The sequence below is a fragment of the Boleophthalmus pectinirostris genome, unplaced genomic scaffold (assembly GCF_026225935.1).
Source record: "Boleophthalmus pectinirostris isolate CB_2022bp ecotype Guang Dong unplaced genomic scaffold, ASM2622593v1 HiC_scaffold_7, whole genome shotgun sequence".
NCBI classification, from domain to species: domain Eukaryota; kingdom Metazoa; phylum Chordata; class Actinopteri; order Gobiiformes; family Gobiidae; genus Boleophthalmus; species Boleophthalmus pectinirostris.
Window position 1 is genome coordinate 13,628,700 of NW_026571473.1, and position 21,457 is coordinate 13,650,156.

Here is a 21,457-nt window from a genome sequence, read left to right on the forward strand (position 1 = left end):
ATTCGGAGGAATAAGATAAAGTGTAACAAGACTACGTGTTGGATAAAGTACTCTGGGCTAGTCACAAAGGGCTCATGAGCTCAGTTGTTTACAAGAACACCATGCTCTCTAGTTACTAGTTCCGTAATCTCGCGATAGTCGTAACTAGCGCTGCGCCCACGAGAGTGCCATTTCGCGCGCTGGGGCGAAGCGCCATCCTCTCCTGTGACAGGCACGTGTTTGGCCCAATTGGATGGATACGCACAGGCAGAGCTGACCAATGGGGACGGTAATCCTGTACAGCAGGCGGGATGTCAAAGTCTTGAAGAATTACTCATTGATCAGTCTCCAACAAGCAGCAGAGTTCTCCTACAAGCTACGATAAGGAGTTACTTTGGGACAAACACACACCATTTCACAATAACCTGAATATTTTCTTTGTATTGGACCAAACTGCAGGTAAACGTGATTCTCTCTATTGATCCTCTTACTTCGCAGATTGCATTCATTGATTAAATGTAGCCTTTTGCTAGCTCACTGATGTTAGCCAACTTGACAAAGTCATCTACTTTCTGTTGAACTTTTGCGTTTCGTCATATAATTTCAACTACACACCCAACTCAGTCGACTTGATTTTACTGCTGGCTGTTTTGTTTGTAATGTGTATAGACCTTTTATACAGATTATATTTTCATAGCCCAACTAAGTTAACTGGGGACTTGAAACAATAAGTTGTAACGTGGTGATGCACTTTTGGAGGAGATATGAAGACTGGGCTCCATTATAAACTCCTGTGGCTGTTTATACTGCGCCCTTATTCACAAATAATGGCACTTTGCTTCATTAGTTTGCTTCTTCCCTGAATTAAACCAAACAAAATAAATTGCATTGTCTTTATCTATAAATCATTTTGCAAATGATAAACAAAAATGGGACTTGTAAGTTTACTGGTGTGTGTGAGGAAATCCAGTTTGGCGTTTGGCTTATGGTGTTTTGTTCTGGTAAAGGGCTCGTGTGGTGGAGACAGCGGATCTCAGCTGAGTGCTGCGGTACAGAGAGAGGCGCCCGATGAACACTCTTTGCCCCATTTCTACTGTAATAACCAGTCTGTTGACTCACTGCACTGCTGTATTTGTAGTTTTCGTTTTAAAACACAAAAGCGGATGTTTTTATTGTGTGAGTGCGATGGCACATTGTTTGCTAGCGCTGCCTCTTCTCCGGATGTGTGCTCGCTTTAAAAGAAAGGGGAGTGGCCTAAACTCAGTTTCCCGCACTGTATTCAAATGAGCTCCTTCCCTCTCTCACTGACACCCAGCCCAAATGACAGGGGCAGGCACAATACTTTCCGCGAGGAGGGGGGAGGGGCCCGATGTGTGCTGTGAGATTACTACACACTTGTTGTGATACTTCTGTCTGTAATTTGAAGTTCCTTTTAGGTTTTTGACATGTCTAATTGATCAAACCTATTGGAGTGAAGTTCATGATTTCCAGCTGACATTGTTTTTGGGTGCTGATACAGGGCAGGCACAATGTGGATCCAGGTGCGGACAATGGATGGGAAACAAACCCACCGGGTTGATTCCCTCTCCAAACTCACTAAAGTGGATGAGCTGAGAGTTAAAATAATGGAGCTGTTTGATGTGGAGCCAGAGAGGCAGAGACTGTTTTACCGGGGCAAACAGGTGAGGCTGCGTGACGTGAAGTATAACATAACATAATCTTTGTGGTCCTACAGTTTAATCTGACGTCACGTGTCTCTTACACTTTAGATGGAGGATGGTCACACTATATTTGACTACAATGTAGGCCTCAATGATATAGTGCAGCTGATGGTTCGCCAGAGTCCTCCAGCTCAAGTCGTCAAAGACAAAGAAGCTGAGCTCTCAGACTCAGATTCTGGCTGTGGCTCCACTCCCAGTGAGTCTGACAAGAACTCTACTCACGGGGAGGAAGTACAGGCAGCTGGTACTTCGGCAGAGGTGACTGCCCCCGAGCTTATTGACCCTGGGTTTGGACATTACAAGGTACAGAGATCTTAACTGAAGTTCCTTAGTTGTGTTGCGTTTGTATGTATACTTAAACTTTTTACTTTGTATTGTTTATAGATTAATGAATTTGTTGATGCAAGGGACCTCAACATGGGTGCCTGGTTTGAGGCTCAGGTTGTAAATGTTACGAAGACTGCAAAGACTCCCGCTGAGGGTGAAATGGAGGCACCACTAGATGAGATCTTGTACCACGTCAAATATGAGGAGTAAGTGTGTGAGAAGTACTAGGCATGATTTGTTTGCAGGAGTTGAGTTTAAACTTGGATTGAAACAAAATTAAATAACTCTGATTGCAGTTACCCAGAAAATGGTGTGGTGCAATTGACGGCTAAAGATATCCGTCCACGGGCTCGCACAGTTTACCAGTGGCACCAATTGGAACCCGGAATGGTCGTCATGGTAAACTACAATCCTGATGACCCTAAGGAACGAGGCTACTGGTATGATGCTGAAATCCAGAGGAAAAGGGAGACTCGTACCATCCGTGAGATTTATGCTAAAATCCTTCTTGGGTGAGTACCAAACAAAGTGTGGATTTGAATCTTAGTTTTTGATTTTACAGAGAAGATAACTATAACTGATAACTTCTATCTTCTATCTTCTAGTGATGCAGGTGACTCTCTGAATGATTGCCGCATTGTGTTTATCACTGAAATCTACAAAATTGAAGAACCTGGTTGTCAGAGTAATGCCCCATCAGGAAGTGAGAGTCCGCTGAAAAGTAAGTTACGTTAAGTCTTTTGAAAAGTAGCTTATAAAGAGTTTAATAGCAAAAACGGTTAAGTGTTTTGAAAAATTGCCAGAAGTTTTCTTTTGTCACCATCTTCCACTATGCATTATTTCCATTGATAATACCTGCAGATATTATCAAGAAGGGTTGCAATAAAATTGTATACTAATAGTTTTAAAAGCCAAATAGGAGTAACCTGCAAGCCTCCATTTGCAAAAAAAAGATAAGCGCCATTTGAAAAAGTCTTTGAACTCTTCTTATTAAGCCATATACGTCAAACCTCTTCCAGGCTATGTCAGTTAAAACAATGCATATTTATTGTATAGGATCTAACGGACCTGAGTGCAAACACTGCAAAGATGATCTCAAGAAGAACTGTCGCTGGTGTAACTGCCATCTGTGTGGGATCAAACAAGATCCTGATAAACAGCTTCTGTGTGACGAATGTGATATGGCCTATCACACGTACTGCCTGAATCCGCCCCTCACCTCGATCCCTGAAGATGAAGACTGGTATGTGCAGCTTTGTTTATAAACGCACCGAACCAAGTAGTCAGGCTTTCTACAGGTAATCCATGTTTGATTTATTGTAGGTATTGTCCAAATTGCCGTAATGACTCAAGTGAGGTGGTGCGTGCTGGAGAAAAGCTAAAAGAGAGCAAGAAGAAATCAAAGATGGCCTCTGCAAACTCTTCCACCCAGAGAGATTGGGGCAAAGTGAGTGTGGAGTGTTAAAATAGAAAGACTAATTATTTACCATTAATTAACTGAGTATTTGTTATCATGCTGTCCTTTAGGGAATGGCTTGTGTTGGTCGAACCAAAGAGTGTACCATCGTCCCTTCTAACCATTATGGACCTATTCCTGGTGTTCCTGTTGGTTCTCTTTGGAAATTTAGAGTACAGGTATGTGTTTTTTGCTTTTTGTTTTTCTAATTGTATTTTTTGTGTGTATGTGTTGGCAATTTTTTATATTTTCTTTTTTGTAGGTGAGTGAGGCTGGTGTACATCGGCCTCACGTGGCTGGAATTCACGGTCGAAGCAATGATGGGGCTTATTCTCTTGTGTTAGCTGGAGGATATGAAGATGATGTGGTATGTAGAGAAACTTTCAAAAAAACAGCCTAAACAAGTTTTTTTTTTTTTTATCAACACCATTTTAAAAATTAGAACTTTGAATTTTAGGATGATGGAAATGAATTTACATATACTGGGTCTGGTGGGCGAGACTTGTCTGGTAACAAGAGAACTGCAGAGCAATCCTGTGATCAGACTCTTACACATATGAACAGGTATAAAATTTTAAATATTTAAAATGGTAACATTAATAGCCCTATTTGTGTTATTTTAATTATGGATTTTTTTTTTTCTAACTAGGGCTCTTGCTCTTAACTGCAATGTGCCATTCAATGCCAAAAATGGTGCGGAAGCGAAAAACTGGAAAGACGGGAAGCCTGTTCGGGTTGTGCGAAACTCCAAGGGTGCCAAACACAGTAAATTCTCCCCAGAAGAAGGAAATCGCTATGATGGCATTTACAAGGTATGTAATCAGAAGTTTTACCTTTTGTGTTGATTCTTCGTGGTTACATTTAGTAAACATGAAGTTATTGTATCATGTTTATTACAGGTTGTAAAGTACTGGCCAGAGAAGGGAAAGTCTGGTTTCTTAGTTTGGAGGTATCTGTTACGGCGGGATGACAGTGAACCTGCACCATGGACAAAAGAGGGCAAGGACCGGATTAAAAAGCTGGGTCTCACCTTGCAGGTAATTTTGCAGATTACAAACATTTTAATTTCGAGGTTTAGAATTCTAATTGAAACGGACCATTTATGTAATATATTGCCAATTTGCAGTATCCTGCAGGTTATCAGAAGGAAAAGGAGAATAAGAATGAAGTTGAAGATGGAACTCCAGAAGGAACCCCAAACAAGTCAAAAAGAAAACGAAAATCTCAGGGAAATGGTAAATTGATTTACACCGTACTTTTATGGCATTGGTATAAACTCTCAGTCATTGTATGCTAAAGGATATGTCTTGTTGCTAGAATCTGCAAAGAACTCACCAGCTAAGTCACCCAAGAAAACAAAGGTAGAGGCGTATAAACTTACCAAGGAACAGAAAACACTTATCAAAAGTGATGAGCAAAACAAGAAACTGTGGGATGAAGCCATGGGGTCACTGTCACTTGGACCGGTGAGTGAAAAATAACAATCCCACTATTGTCCTTTTTACACTGCCAATTTTTGGGGTTGGTATACAGTAATGATGGGTGGCTAGAACTGCAATTACAAATACAGTATTATCATGTTTACATTCTCCGCAGAAATTCTTGACTAAAGTTGAAGAAGTGTTCCTCTGCATATGCTGTCAGGAAGTGGTCTTTCAGCCCATCACCACTGAGTGTCAACATAATGTGTGCAGGGTGAGTGAATGTTTGGTCTTGACCTATTTGTATCTGATAGTCTTAAAAGTGACAAATCATTTAATGATCCAGTCAGAGTTGAGGTTTTGGATCAACAGTTTTGGCCTGAGGGTGAATTACTTTGTATTTAATCCCAGACACTGAGTGGGAGTTCTTTACACTTGTGTCAAAGATGGTCGGTCTGCCCCAGTCAGTAGTAACAACAACAGTTGCTAACCACCGGCTAAGTGTGTGGAATTGTGTTTACTTCTTATAAAATGCTTATTCATACATCCAAGTCTCTTTACATTTGTATTGTTTTGATCAATCATTTTAACATCACAACTGATTTTGTATTCTACTTGTAATCTTGCTAAATGAAGGCACTAGTTGCAATTCTGACTTTCAAATTTTTATTTTCCACACAGGAATGTCTCCAGCGCTCCTTCAGAGCAGATGTGTTTACCTGTCCAGCTTGCAGGCATGACTTGGGCAAAAACTACTCCATGGCAATCAACCAGTCTCTGCAGGAGATTCTTAATCAGTTTTTCCCCGGCTACAGCAGCGGGCGATGATCTTTGGTTATTCTGCCATCAGCTGAAGATACGCAAAGTAAACTGTAAGGAATTTAGTAATGGCAATAAAGAATCCCTTTCTTAATATATTTTAATGAATATAAACTACATTTTGTGGACTTAAATGCAACTCGATGTCATTGTTCATATGTGGTTAATGAGTTCTTCGTTATAATACAGCCATTAATTTTAATTTCAGTATTTTGTTTGCTTGTATTAACAACATTATTGACTTGTTTTTGTTCTGTTTAAGCCGTTATCTCGACCAAACTTCTTTTCCGTTGGCTCAAACTTGTGTGTGCCTTAAATATGATAATCATGAAGCTGGGCTCTCAAGGCATTTTCTAAGCACAAAGTTGAACTGTTGCCCCACAAATTATATGCATGTTAATATTGGATTAGAACCAAGTGTTCTTCCTACTTGGCACCAAGCACTGAAGTTGTCATTTATCTGACCATTGAGTATCTGGTCTTAGTTTTATTGTTTAAATTTTTTTAATGTAGAACCAGCAAAATCAAATGGGTATGTCAAAAATTGTAGCCTTCCAAATAGATTTATTAAGGCCACCAGTATTTGGCAATTTAACATTAAACAAGTCCAAAGAAGTGCTGACCGTTTATATAGAACCCCTGTATTTTAGCATATTTTCAGAAAACTTGACTTAATGAAATTTTGAGAATGTATACTCAATTTGTAATCCTTTTCTGCCATTTATTTTTGGCTCCCTTATTATACATTGATTAATTTCATGCACTGCTCCTGTAATGTTTATACCTTTTTGTTTCTGAATGGTGTGTGACAGGATTTCATCCAAGTGTCAGCACTTTTGAGTGATAAAATTGGCATATTCTGAAAAAATGTATTATATTTTCACAATTTGTACACGTTTTTAGTCGTGTTTTAGATTTTATATGTAGTTTTAGAAATGTTGCACATGTTTTGTGCAAGAATTTTCTATTTTCAATGTTATTCAATAAAAAAAAGGTAAAAATTTTAAGAAATGTCTTTTTTTTTTTTTTTTTTTTTTTTTTTGTAAAATTAATGGACCAGAGGAAAAGAACCCTTGTGCAAATTGATCACAGAAGTTAGAGTTGTTCTAATGACAAAAATAATTAACTGCTAAACACTTTTTTTTTTTTTTTTTTTTAATCAAACGGATTTTTGCATATTGCAAAGCGGAGCCTACGTGCACGACGACCACGTCCGTAAAGTTTGACCGCAGTGCACGAGCTGTCAGTGGGTGCTTGTTTTACTGGTTTAGCCATGTGTCAATCACAAATGAACCAATCAGAACTCTAGATCTCTGGTAGTATTTGCGTCACCTTGTACACATAGCCAATCAGAAAAAGAGCTTCACGAGGAGGCGTTACTCCTTGCAAAAAAAAAAAAAAAAAAAAAAAAAAGATTAGCCTCAGCTGTGGCTAATGCTAGAGGAAAATTGATCCAAGGAATTTTGAAAACGAAACCAAATCGGCGGATCTGACAAGGAGTTTGTCCTTTATTTGGTGCAGGAGGTATGTTTTAAGGAAAAGTGCCTAATTCACTCCGATTGTATATTTTCTGTAGCAGTGCTGTGCTAATCGTCGCGGCGTTGTTTTTTTCTGAATGCAGATACGGTAGTAGCGAGAAGCTAAGCAGCTGTGTGTGATATATATACACGGCCATGTTACTAGTTACGGTCACCAACAATAACTTTAGAGAAATAAACATTACGTGTTCGACATAGAATTATAGCCGTGTTATTTCCTTCCTGCTTGAAAGCTACATTGCTTTTTAATCTGGGTCCTTTACCTGCAATTAAAGCTAGCTTCTCTGTTGCTTTTGCCGTACCCTACCGTCTCCATTAGCAGCTGCTGCAACACTGTAAGTGCACACATGAGCATGTATTCTGCTGAAGTCAAATATGCACATTAACCCAAAGTGGATATTTCAGTGCAGAACGTAAAAGACGACATGTGATTTATTGTACGATGCAGCAGTGCTAAAGTTTCGGATCAGGCAAAGTTAAATGGTCTGTAGGCCCTTTGTTATGGTGGGTCAGGTGAGATTGCGTGGACCTACTAACACAGTAGCAAATGCATATAATCTGTTATCACTAATTTGGTCTAATGCAAAATACATTTTTATTATTTTTACCATATTATTACTAATTGCAAAAAATATTAGTGGATGCATATACTTTCCACAAATCATATTTGCATTACCTATTCGTGTAATATAAAATAGTGTGTGGACTCTTTGAGGTGTGACACTAGTAAATGCCCTCGTTTGACTTCCTTCCTTATAATCAGTCATGTATTCGTGGTTATTGTAACAGAAGGTTTAAATTTTATTCTAATCCAATGTTTTCATTTATTGAAATAACAGGTTTGTTTAATTTAAACTAGAAGACTTTGAGGGGCATTGGGCACTGTGATTTACCCCCACTGATCTCATCTCTATTTTATTATTATTGTACTGTTAGACTTAAATAGGGATGGGCTATATTTAAATACAAATACCTCTTTATAATGTTTTTATTATTATTGTAATGATAATAAGATGATAAGATTGATATATATTGAATAAGAACAGCACAAGAACAGCAGCACTTGAATTAACTCACTAGAATAAATATAGTGAATAATAAAAAAAAAAATCAACATTTGACATAAAAAATTTAACTAGAATATTTACCTATACTTTCAATAAAATTATACTAAATAGAATAAAATAATTATAAGAATAAAAATGACCTGAGGAATTCAGTTGATGAGTCTGGAGTGCTCAGAGGAAACACCGAAAAGTTGATCCTTGAACCTTCTTGCTGTGAGGTGCAAGTGCTATTTACCAAGCTGCCAAATTAAGCCATAAGATGTCTACCATTATTTGATGCCTCATTCAAACTACTCTTGCTGCACCTCTGCTATAATTTTTAGTTTAACAAATTTCTTTAAGTTCAGAAAAGGCTTTGGCACATTTCAGGACATATTTTGTGTGGTACTACAGGAAATACAGCCAAATGAGTTTTAGAGAGAGAAAAATATCACTGATGTGTAGCCATACATGTATATGCCACATGCTGATCTCCAAGGAGATATTTTTGCTTTGACTGGAATTTTTCATAGCATGACATTATACCTCTCGATGTTGTATTTAGAGTGTAGTGTATTGACAGGTGTTATGGAAAATGTGTGAAGATGGTTTCTGTAGTTATCTGGACACTGTTTTTGTGATCAAAAACACAAATAAAACCTTCTCTATATTGAACTACTCTTGAATGAATGAAGAATTACACAGTGTCTTCAAATATGTACATGTTGTAGTGCAAGAAAATCACTTTTCAACAGACCTTTTCTGACCTGTAAATTGGCCAGACAAGCCCTTCTCTCTGTAGATGCTTGAGTTTACTGTGGAGATTTCCAGGGAAAACATATAGGGAAAAGCAAGTGGCAAACCAGAAATGTTACATCAGATACAAAGTTCATTTGAATCCAGATTTGTTTGTCTTATTTTATTTTATTTTTTTTAGTTGATTGAAGCTCATAATGTATTCATAAGACAAAGGTCATTGATGAGGAGGGGAAATAACAAAAAATGTGAATATAAACTAAAACGCTGTTGCAGTTTGAAAATGATGTTTCTCTCTGGTCTGCGTTTCAGATTGACCTGCAGGTCTGTGAGGTATTGCAATGGCTACTGAGGCGCCCATGGAACAGGGCCCTACCCCTGTTTTACCTCCTGCTCCTGACTCTCGTCTTCCCAAAGAAGAGATGGTAACCCTGGGTCTACCGATAGCCCCAACTCCTGAGCCTTCTCAAACCTTCGAGCAAGTTACTTCCCTGGGAGAAGCTGCACCCCCTCCACAATGTGACCCACAGCCCACCCTAGTCCAGCTTCTTGCCTCAATTCCTGTCCCTACACCTGCCCCTGTTCCTGTTTCAGCTCCTGTCTCTGCTCCTGCCACATCTCCTGTCTCCGCCCCTGTCGCAGGCCACAATGCAGCTCTTGTCTTGGGCCCTGATTCGGCCCTTGTCTCTGGTGCTGTTCCTGGCTCACAGGTGCCACCGGCTCCTCTGCAGCCTCTGGTTCCTCCAGCCAGCACCAAGAACCCCAGCTGCAAAATCATGACATTCAGACCCACGATGGAGGAGTTCAAGGACTTTTCCAAATACATTGCCTATATGGAAACTCAAGGAGCTCATCGTGCTGGTCTGGCAAAGGTGGGAGTCACTCACACACTAAAACTCGCTTCCACACATGATGCCTAAATATTTTTTAAAAAGGGTGCACATCATGGTACCATTTCATAGCACTATTGTCACTTCTACCTTTTCATTAGACAAATTTGATGACTGTATGGTGTCTGGTGTGACCTGATTGGCTTGTCTATTTAATGCGGTGTACCATAATCTTCAGTGAAATTGCGTTCAACAACTGAAAAGTAATATAGTCAAATTTGGAAATTGTCTTTTTATTTTCTCAGGTAATTCCTCCTGAGGGATGGAAACCCAGAAAGAACTATGAAACTATTGAGGACATGGTGATCCCAGCTCCCATTACTCAAGTCGTAACTGGCCAATCTGGTCTGTTTACACAATACAACATTCAGAAGAAGTCCATGACAGTTGGTGAATATCGCAAACTGGCCAATAGCAAGAAGTGAGTTTAATGGAACCTTTTTGACCTTTGACAGCTTGTAAGAATGTCATTGATATTAAGATTCTGTATTGTTTTCAGATACTGCACTCCTCGCCATAAAGACTTTGATGACCTTGAGAGGAAATACTGGAAAAACCTGACTTTTGTATCACCAATCTATGGGGCTGATGTTAGTGGCTCCATTTATGATGAGGTTAGTTTGGTAATACTCATTGTCACTCTCATACCAAATGTTCAACTATATGGGAGGCAGATTGAGACATTATGTGACTTTTGCTTATCAAATCTGTACTCATAGGTAAGCCCTAAATGTAAATGTAGTTGTATCTTTTTTTATTTTATTACTTATTGGAAATCAAATATAAATTTTATTACTTCTCATATATTATCAGAAATGTAAAAAAAAAAAAAATCCCTCAAATTTTCGCTATGGTGGCCTCAGTAATCCTTATTTAAAAAAAAAAAAAAAAAAAAAATATATATATATATATATATATATATATATATATATATATATATATATATATATATATATATATATATATATATATACAGTCCCTGACAAAAGTCTTGTCACTTATCCATTTTGTAGAAAGAAAAGCTTATAACCTGACTTTAAATTAATCGATTGGTTTTAGAAATGTCTCATATGAAAGCTAAAACCCTCCCAAATTATGCTCAATATACTAAAATAAATTTGCTTCACTGAAGAAAGATTGATCATTTAATGAACACAGAAAGGTCAGATTTTGGCAAGACAGAAGTTTTGTCGCCTACAGAAAATTGAACAAATAATTTACTTCAAATACAAAAATATGTTGCATAACGTCAATGAATTAAGTAGTGGTGCTGTGAGATCCATATTTAATATCTTGTATGACTTCCATGAGCTTGAAGGACGCATCCATGCGGTTCAACAATGATTCATACAATTGGTTGATGAAGTCATCAGGAATAGCAAAGAAAGCAGTTTTACATGCCTCCCAGAGTTCATCAAGATTCTTTGGTTTTGCCTTCCATGCTTCCTCTTTCATTCTACCCCAGACATGCTCAATGATGTTCATGTCTGGTGACTGGGCTGGCCAGTCCTGGAGCACCTTGATCTTCTTCGCCTTGAGAAACTTTGATGTAGAGATAGAAGTATGCGATGGAGCACCATCCTGCTGCAAAATTTGACCCCTTTTATGGTTGGGAATGTAAGCGGTAGCTAATACTTCTTGATATTTTAGGCTATTGATATTGCCTTCCACCCTGCAAATGTCTCGCACACCCCCATACTGGATGTAACCCCAGACCATGATTTTTCCGCCACCAAACTTAACTGTTTTCTGGGTGAATCTTGGATCCATGCGGGCTCCAGTAGGTCTCCTGCAATATTTGCGGCGGCTGTGATGTAATTCAACCGAGGATTCATCTGAGAAATCCACCTTCTGCCACTTTTCCAGTGTCCATCCTTTTAGCAGGCTGTGGGCCTTGGCAAATGCCACACGTTTTTTTAATTGCCTTTTGTTTAGTGCTGGTTTCTGTGCACTGATTCGACCATGGAGGCCATTTCAAGACAGAATTCTACAAACTGTTCTGGTTGACACATGGACTTGAGGTGACCAGGCCTGGTGGAGCTCTGCTGCAGTGGAAAAGGGTCTGGCCTTGGATTTTCAAATCAACAAACGGTCCTCCCGAGCATTTGTCTCGCGGGGTCTGCCAGACCTGGGCTTGTCAAAAACATCTCCAGTCATTTCAGATCTTTTTCTTATTTTTTGTACTTGACGCTGAGACACATTGAAGGTGTCAGCCACCACAGCAGTGGATCTGGTCTTCAGCCTCTTGATAATTAACGCTTTGGTCTCAGAGTGGATCTTAGGCATGTTGTCAGAGGTCAAGTGGCAGTTGATGTGAAGGTCTGGTGTGCTGGGGTTCTTTTTATACACACCCACTAATTGATTGATCAGTAACTGATCACAGATGAGGCTGTAATCTAGGATTGGGTGCATCATATGACAAGACGACAAGACTTTTGTCTTGCCAAAATCTGACCTTTCTGTGTTCATTAAATGATCAATCTTTCTTCAGTGAAGCAAATTTATTTTAGTATATTGAGCATAATTTGGGAGGTTTTAGCTTTCATATGAGACATTTCTAAAACCAATCGATTAATTTAAAGTCAGGTTATAAGCTTTTGTTTCTACAAAATGGATAAGCGACAAGACTTTTGTCAGGGACTGTATGTATATATATATATATATATATATATACACACACACACACACACACACACACACACACGACACACACACACACACACACACACACACACACACACACACACACATACATATATATATATATATATACACACACACACACACATACATATATATATATATATATACACACACACACACACATACATATATATACACATATATATACATACACACACTAATTTTGGAGTAAATGTCACTTGCCTCTATTAATCAATAACAGACTGATTAAATATGTATACCAATTTGTTGCTCAATTTCATTTAGAGTATGGGAGCCACCATAGACTCTGAATAGAAAACACTTAATCGCTGATGCTGAAGTTGCTGCTTATCTAAGATCTGTATTGCATGGGACAACAGCTCCATCTTCTGGCATTTGGGACATAATGCAGTAGATTTCAACATTTTTCCTTGGATTATGTGCCGTGCTGATGGTGCCGACAATATATTTGTTAGTATAAATTTAGTCTTGTTTCTGATTGATTCATGTTTAAACCTTTTTATTTGTAGGATGTCCATGAGTGGAACATCGGCCATCTAAACACACTACTGGACATGGTGGAGCAGGAGTGTGGCATTGTCATTGAAGGGGTCAACACTCCGTACCTGTATTTTGGGATGTGGAAAACAACATTTGCCTGGCACACAGAGGACATGGATCTCTACAGCATCAACTATCTGCACTTCGGACAGCCTAAGTCCTGGTAAGTCAAACCTCCTACCTTGTTTTTCCTACTTTGTTTTTAAAGCAGGTTGCTCTGGTTACAGCCCCAGAGAAAAGCAATGAACCGAACACTGCTGTTAATCTGCTCTTATAAAGACTTTGCCATTTTAATGTTATATCACTCAGAATTGACTTAATGTGCTATCTAACAGAATGGGAACCACAAAGCTTCACAGGAGGTCCAAATTATTTAAAAGAATAATCATGAAGGGATGATATTTTAGAGTTTCTGTTTTTTTAAATAATGGTTGCAGTTATAATATATCTACTGATATATTTCTTATATATAAAAGATTATAGGTATAGATATAGAGGAGAAAGTTGCATACAAAAAGCAAAACAAACAGATAAGTTACATCTGCTCTAGATGTGTCACCAAGTTTAAAAAATTGTTCCCCCCAAAAATTGTTCCAGTTATCATGTAGCCTTGAGTAATAAGTCCATATAGTAATTATTTTGACAGGCTTGTCTTGTTACAGCTCATGTAATGCCTTTTGTTTTCTGGTGCAGTTCATTTAAATTCTTATAACCCTAACAAAATAATTATTCTATTAATAAAATGTTCATTGACTAAAATGCCTTCCAATGCACTACTCAGTTTCCAGCATAAAAGATTTTTACATCAGTTTTAACAGTGCTAGTGAAATAACTGTAATTAGATTTTTGTTCTTTCTTGATATCATCAGCATCACTTCACTGGGGCACATGCCCCAGTATTGATCCGTAGTGCCCCAGTATAAATTTCACGAATTAAAAAAAAAAAACACTAGAGTTTTAAGTCTACATGGCATAATTTACAGAATGCAAACATGGCTACTTAATATGGTAACTCATTGCCACTTTATTCACTCCATACACAATGCGCACATGGCTACTTAACATGGTAATTTATTCACGTGACTTGGGCTGTGATTGCAGTCCTATGCTCACTTCAGAAACAATTTCAACACATAACATTTAACAGCGGTGTCTGAGCGCTATTTCTTTCCACCTGTCTTACAGGTTAGTACTAGGTAAACTGCCCATCATTGTTTGTTTTCACCTCTGTGTCTCCATTTCCATGTGGATTTAAATGTTACAACTTTACTTTTTACTTTAATGAATGAGGCAGTGAACTGAGGTAAACTTTCAGCTGCGTCTTGCAAGCAGTTCTAGCTGTAAATTAAAGTAGCTTCTGCAGATGTTAGCTGCTGTCTTTTAGCTAACTGGCTCATAGGCAGATCATTGTTGATTCATGTGCAGTGGTGTTAAATATGTTGATCTTTATGTCTACCAGACCATCACCAAGGTAGCGTGGGTAAACTTCTATCCACGTTCAGGGGTGTGCGGAAGCGTGCGGGGGCGTCTCTCTGCAACCTGTGCTTCATTTAGAATCCACAGATAATGTGCAAGCACATCACAAACACACACTCTCACTGCACACGGCTTGTCCGCAATGGCGTGTGTCCTCATGTACCAGCATGTATCACAGCACAGGTTAAACTTTTTAAAACATCCTACCTGTTCATCTGCCTCATGTCGGCGCGCTGCTCCTCACCTTTTCACGCTCTCGCTCCTCCCTGCGTACAATCGCACACAAGCTCATCCTCAATGCACTGATCAGAAGAGCAAGACAAAATGCTAAGCAAAAACTAATCTAAATTTATGTTGCAGTGCAGGCACAGAGGAGCCTACAGCACAGAACAGACCTACCGCGACATGTGACTGAAGTTTGCCTAATAAAAGTGCACAAATGCATCTATATTTGTCACGATATGCATTTGATTTGATAATGTGCAGAGGTAAATACCACTGCAGAAGCAGTAAGAAAATGTAAATCCAGTTAGAAACGGGAAAAACAGGTTTAAAAATCCTACACACTTTCTTCACATTTTTCATAGTTTTGTGTAAAGTGCCAGTGGAAGTTCTCTTAAAGAAGAGCTTCTCAAACTTTGGGTGAGGGTCGAAAAAAGAGGAGCAGAGTGTTTAAGTGCAGAACAGTTTGTTTGGCTAAATAGATCGATAATTTTGACTTGGCCATTTTATAAGTAGCTCGCATGCTGAAAAAGTGTGGGCTCCCCTGATGTAATAGTTAGCCTAGCACTGTGAGCTCCCACACTCGGTTTCTGGAGATTGCTATCTTGCATCTACCATATTTGATGTGCATATTTAAGGTTTAAAAAATGGGTTTTGTAGCACTCTTGTAGCTGGATATCAGAAAATGTTTCCTTTTTTTTCAAGTAGGCCAAATGCATCAGTTCATTTCAGCTGGTTAGGACATAATCTGATATGATTGTATGTATGTGTTTGAAGTATTTTTAATGTTTTTTTATGATAAATAAGTACTTAAAAAATGTTTTGCGTACTGGCTTCATGCGCTCACATTTATTATCTGTGCCCCTGCTGTGCTCCAGTACACTAAGAGGTCTAGTGACGCCCCTGCTTGATATCTGCATCTTTTTCAAATTTTAGCAATGCCAAATCCATTCTGTGACCCAGAAATTCTCACATTAAATTTATAATGTAATTTTGTTTCTTACAGCTCTGTTTCATGCCAGTTGTAATTTCTCTCACTTTCCATCACACTTTCTCTCACCCACAGAGCTCTCCAAGCTTCTGACTTCCATTTTTGTTGAATTGAATCATTTTCAGGTTTTCCACTTGTGTACGGTGGGGTAATTACAGGCTGTTAAACAGAGCATGCCCCCTTAAAACACACTCCCCTCTCAGGGTGCAGCCATTTGTGAAATTAACTCCCCCTGCAACTGTGCGCCCATCAAAGTCAAAACTTCTCTCTGCTCTTTGTGGTTTCCAAACTGCTGCTTGTGTCAAACTTCTGTCTGTCACCTCCCTCTGCCTCCATCCCTCCATCTTTCCTCTGTCTTTTGTTTCAATCACACTTTTCACAAACACACTCCAGCAGATCCATGTGCTGTCAGACGAAAGTTGTGCTCAGATTTTGTGGGCGAGGAGGAGAAAAGAGGAGGAGTAATGAAGGGAGGAGGAGGAAGGTGAGAAGGTGGAACATAGGAGGAAGGCAAAAGGTTTGAAGTAGGAAGAGAGGAGGAAGGGGGTAGGAGGAAGAGAGGAGGAAGAGAAGGAGAGGGATACAGGAGGGTGAACAAGGAGAACGAGAGCAGAAAGAGAACAGAGAAGGAGGAGTGAGGAAGGGTGGGAAGATACAAGGAGAAGGATGCTAGAGAGGGAGAAAGAGGGGGGAAAAAGAGAGGAGGAGGTCTGACAGAACAGACAAGAACAGGAGACTTTCTGAAGTGAATCTGTGCTGCTTCTATCCAAGAAGGAAAACTAGGAATTTCTATTGTATGTTTGGAAGTGTATATTTAAAAAAAAAAATAATAATAATAATGTACAATCGTTTCACAAGTTGATTAATTGAAAAAATAATCACTGACAGTTTTGCAACACTACTAACTAACACATTGATTTGGAAGTGTTCATGATCTAAGTAGAAAAGTCCTCTGAAAACTACTCTAAGCCCTGATCCCCTCCCACTGAAGCTAAATCATACTCCATTTCTGTTGGATGGAAGTCCAAGCATTTATTTGCTGCATGTTGTTTTATTTGTGTTTTTCTCACACTGCCACACTCAGACGTGTTGCTGCCATGGCAACAGTGGCCTCAGGACGGGTAACGGGAGACGCGCCGATCTGCTGATTTGTTTAGTTTGATGCTGTGCTCCTCTAAAGAGATGTACTCAAATCAGGCTTACACACAAATCAAACTAATGCATTATTCTGCATTATTTATTCAGTAGAGCTGAGGGAGAGGGCTGTGGGGGCAATAATTCAGTTCAAATGATGTATTCACCAACATGAGCACAATGCCACAATTAAAGTTATGGGCCACACCATTCAGAACAACCCTTTTGTGTTTAGCCTTTTGTAGACAAGTTCTGCTAGTCTTTGGATATCTTGTGTAAAACACATTCATGAATCATTTAAAGTGAAACTTTGAGTAAAATAATGATGAGTGAACACTTGTTATAACAGATTTAAAAGCTCTTAAAAGTAGATTTTGAATTCTGAGCCCCATTTAAAAAAATCTAAATTTATTAAACCCCGCTGTTTCATATATGGTTAAAGTGCATCCATATCCAGTCTATGCTTTTTAATACATAAATATCAGTTGTAATGGTCAGCTTCTGTAGGCTGATGTCTTTGTGGTCAGATGTTTCTCACATTCTAACTCAAGGTGGCAGTGTTGCACCGTGAGTGCCCTGCACCGACTCATAACAACTTTTTTCCTCAGGTTTAGTGCCCCAGCAGCACATATGCTTTCACTGTCTCTCTGAGTGCTTCTCACACTCACCTTTGTTTCTTCTTTGATCGTTATCTTCTGCTTTGAGCATCCATGTTACTGCCTCAAAGTGCAACTTTGTATTGTTATACACCAGTATATAGGTGCTGATCATGTGGCATGGGAGAAGAAAATTAAATATTTTTACCTACTTTGTACATTCATTCATTCATTCAATTAATTATTAATCTATTTATTTAACCTTTCAGAGCCATCCCTCAATTTATAGAATAACAGAATAACAATGTTTGAAATTACCACACAATGTTTAACATAATGCACTTCAGCACAAAATACAGACTGTAAATAAAGATGCTGTTCTTTGTGAAATAAGGCTTAATGAAGGATGGCTTGGTGTAGGATACAACTGGTGGCATTTGGATGATTTTTGTGCTGGTGACTGGCTTTGGTACATAGCCCCTCACAAGTGTTTATAATCCTGTTGGACGCTGATTGAACCACAATGTTTCTCTTTGTTTTGTAATAACAATAACAGTATAATTATCGACTGCATTTTTATTTATTTTTTTCCAGGTACTCCGTTCCTCCTGAGCATGGCAAGAGGCTTGAGAGACTGGCACAAGGTGAGAATATGACCCCATGTCTGTTTTAATACATTTTAGATGTGTGGGTTTTGAATTCGATGTAATTTATTCAGATATAATAAGACTTGATAATTGACTTGCTTTCAATAGGATGACGTAAAAGCCTTGTCCTTCACTATTCTTTTGTTATGTTTATGAAATTATGTAAGATTTTTTTCAGGCATAGACCATTGCAGTCTGCAGCACTGTATCTAACCATCTTCAGCCTTGCCTTTAACTTTGCTCTCCTCTTTGCTTTCCTTCTTCACCCTTTAACAACAATAAAAATCTTCATAGAAAGAACTACTAAAAAACCAAATGCCTTTCTGTAAGGCTTGTCACAATAACACATGACGTAATGCTATAGAAATTATAAGAAACAAATTCACACTACTGTACTGACTATAGTTGTTAAAATGATCGAAGATACTAATCAATACTAAAACTATTTTCAAAACTAGATACTAATATGAGCAAGTATTGATCTAAAAAAGTCACATTTAAAGGACAAAAATGAACCTTTTCTGACACCCCTGTAGCAGTGTAGAACATACCTGGATGACTGAGACAGACATACATACATACATACATACATACATACATACATACATACATACATACATATACATATATATATACACATACATACATATATACACATACATATATATATACACATATATACATACATACATATATATATACACATACATACATATATATATATATACACATACATATATATATATATATACACATACATACATATATATATACACATACATACATATATATATACATACATACATATATATATACATACATACATACATACATATATATATACATACATACATATACATACATACATATAAGGCTGCATTGTAATATAAAAGAAAGTACTAAGATTTAAGCACATTCTGTTGATATGACAATTCACCATTTAATTACATTCAGCTCTCTACAGCTCAAATCTTATTGTATTATATAACAAATTCCTTTAATGGCAAAGAATATTGACCCCCAAAATATATTGTTTCATCATCCATTCATGTCATAATATAGAAATTATGATCTATGTTCCATAACTGTCCATGAACCTCCAATAGAGCCCTTATTGTAGTTGACACGTTTTTGTCCTTCCTCTTACATGCCTTTTCTTCTCCACGTTTTCCTGCTCCTCCTTTCCGCATCCAGATCAATGAGGATTATCTTGTGTATTGTACAAGATGGAAGCTGCTGAAATGATGAGGGAGAGTTGGCCCCATCCAAACTACATTCAATAGACACACCATTTGTCCTTGTTGTTGTGGAGAGTGGAGAACAAATCAATAATCACCAGCACAGAGCCTCTGTCGTCCTGTTGTACCTGAGAGCTGGGCAAATGTCAGGCACAATATGTGGCATAAGAGAGACAAGAGAGAAAGGCTCATGACATTTCATTGGTAGTCTACTGTAAGGCCTATGTTCAGTAGAGGACAATCAATATTATGCTCAGTTATTAAGATTTAAATTTAATGTCACATGAGTGGAGATAATAGAAGTCCAGTCCACAGAAGTATGATTTTTGTTAGTTTGTTTTTTCTGACCCCCATGGGGAAATTCTTCTGCATTTTTATTTATTTATTTATTTATTTGATAGGGACAGTGCATATTAATGAACATCTGTAATTATGGTGTAAATATGACAGATTGTCGCAAAAAAGATAATTTCCTTCTGTTGGCTCTAGGCAGCTGACACAGAATACAATATAAAATACAAAATACATTTCAAATACATTTGACCTCTCCTTCAGTGCCTATCAGGGACTGTTGGCCGCAGCTGTACATCTCTTGAAAATCATAGCCTGCATAAATGAACATACCTAACTAGCTAGCCGCCATGTTCCAAATAGGAAGTGAACATGAGTGTGCTTCCAGCTCCATCGATTTCTGATGATTTGAGCTACCTAGTGTTACTGCGTATGTGCACGCGCACAACCCCAAAGTGCTGTCACAGTTCAAATGCCCGTCGATTTGAGCTACCCAAGGCAGAAGTGGAGTGACAAGTAACGTTTTAAAAGTATATCAGTTTTATTGTATGTTTTCACCAATTAAGCATGTAAGCAACGACATGTCAATGTTAGATTATTTAATAGTTTGGGTTTAATATTTGATTTTATTGTTATCATTTTCATTACATTGTATTTTATTTTATTTATGTGTATAGAAAACGTAATTTTGGTTAGAAAGGTGCTGTATTAATAAAATATCACCATATTATAGTGGGAAATTCATAATGCAGCCTATGATATTAGCGTTATTATATATTTGCACTATTTAATATAAAGATTTCAGTGTTTCCAGTCATTTCTTTCTCTCATATAGTGGGAGCCTTACTTGATAGAAGATATAGGCCTGTCGAAATGAGCTACCTCTACCCAAATTCATATAAATGAGTGAATAATGGTGATTCAACAGTGGGAGCATTATTCGATGGTTAAATTGGCCTGTCGATATGTGCTACCTGTCAAAATGAACTATGCATATTCATGTAAATGTGATGAAATTTGACATAACTAAGGTATAAAGTATAATCACCCTACGCAAACAGCATAAAACCTGCTGTCTCTTATCCAAAGAAATATGCAGTAAAACTGGGGAGGTTAGCTTTATTGGATCTGTACAACTGTAAATGGAAAAGGTAGCTTATTTCAACAGGGTAGCGTGAATTGATAGATGTCACTGCCAGTTTTGGCTATGGGTAGCTCATTTCGATTGGGCAGCGCATTTCAACAGAACACCGGCTCCAATTCACTTTGTACTGAAAAAAACTTAATCCCTTTCGCTAACTGCCACAGTGAGCTTTGTCATTTTGGTCTTAAAATATTCATAATAACCTTCTCTACATGGTTCAGGTGTTTTTATTTCACTATTTTGTCCAGAAATCAGTTCCTACATATTACTAATATGTAACTCTCCTCTTAATTTGGCCCATAAGTGCTAGCCTCTGTGACCTTCATTTGACTGTAGCTGAACACTATGGGTTATACAGTTTATGCTTGGGACCCTTCTCCAGATTTTGTTATTTGCAGAGAACATTCACTATCTAAAGTAATTGCAGCCTTTCATTATACAATAAGTCAAATTATGATATTGGTTTGATTGCGATATTTTGTACAGCTGTAATCCAAACCAATCTAAATGATTGTGTTGTTGTCAGTAGGTGATAAATCC

At 38.0% G+C, this 21,457-nt stretch overlaps 2 protein-coding genes across 2 annotated transcripts in view; both read left to right on the forward strand.

The window, feature by feature from the left end:
• Positions 1-279: 279 nt before the first annotated feature.
• On the forward strand, positions 280-6,734 carry uhrf1 (ubiquitin-like with PHD and ring finger domains 1). The gene is made up of 17 exons (XM_020924742.2): positions 280-438; positions 1,499-1,661; positions 1,749-2,003; positions 2,085-2,233; positions 2,324-2,539; positions 2,633-2,748; positions 3,084-3,270; positions 3,351-3,474; positions 3,555-3,662; positions 3,746-3,850; positions 3,941-4,047; positions 4,133-4,295; positions 4,383-4,520; positions 4,610-4,718; positions 4,801-4,949; positions 5,080-5,178; positions 5,586-6,734. The coding sequence occupies exons 2-17, from the start codon at positions 1,509-1,511 to the stop codon at positions 5,730-5,732; spliced, it is 2,325 nt and encodes a 774-aa protein (XP_020780401.1). The 5' UTR covers positions 280-438; positions 1,499-1,508; the 3' UTR covers positions 5,733-6,734.
• Positions 6,735-7,111: 377 nt separating this feature from the next.
• kdm4b (lysine (K)-specific demethylase 4B) overlaps positions 7,112-21,457 on the forward strand; it is a 30,604-nt gene continuing 16,258 nt past the window's right edge. The window contains exons 1-6 of the mRNA XM_020924776.2: positions 7,112-7,247; positions 9,376-9,935; positions 10,199-10,374; positions 10,453-10,567; positions 13,148-13,341; positions 18,192-18,241. Coding sequence (XP_020780435.1) covers positions 9,405-9,935; positions 10,199-10,374; positions 10,453-10,567; positions 13,148-13,341; positions 18,192-18,241 — 1,066 coding nt within the window. The 5' untranslated portion in view covers positions 7,112-7,247; positions 9,376-9,404. The remainder of the gene's footprint in view (positions 7,248-9,375; positions 9,936-10,198; positions 10,375-10,452; positions 10,568-13,147; positions 13,342-18,191; positions 18,242-21,457) is intronic.

Excerpts from the sequence above, each read along its gene's own strand:
- uhrf1 (XM_020924742.2), top strand. The coding sequence starts at position 1,509 with ATGTGGATCCAGGTGCGGACAATGGATGGGAAACAAACCCACCGGGTT. Across the intron at positions 3,851-3,940 it reads GAGGATATGAAGATGATGTG|GATGATGGAAATGAATTTAC; the intron begins GTATGTAGAGAA and ends TTTGAATTTTAG. Across the intron at positions 5,179-5,585 it reads GTCAACATAATGTGTGCAGG|GAATGTCTCCAGCGCTCCTT; the intron begins GTGAGTGAATGT and ends TTTTCCACACAG.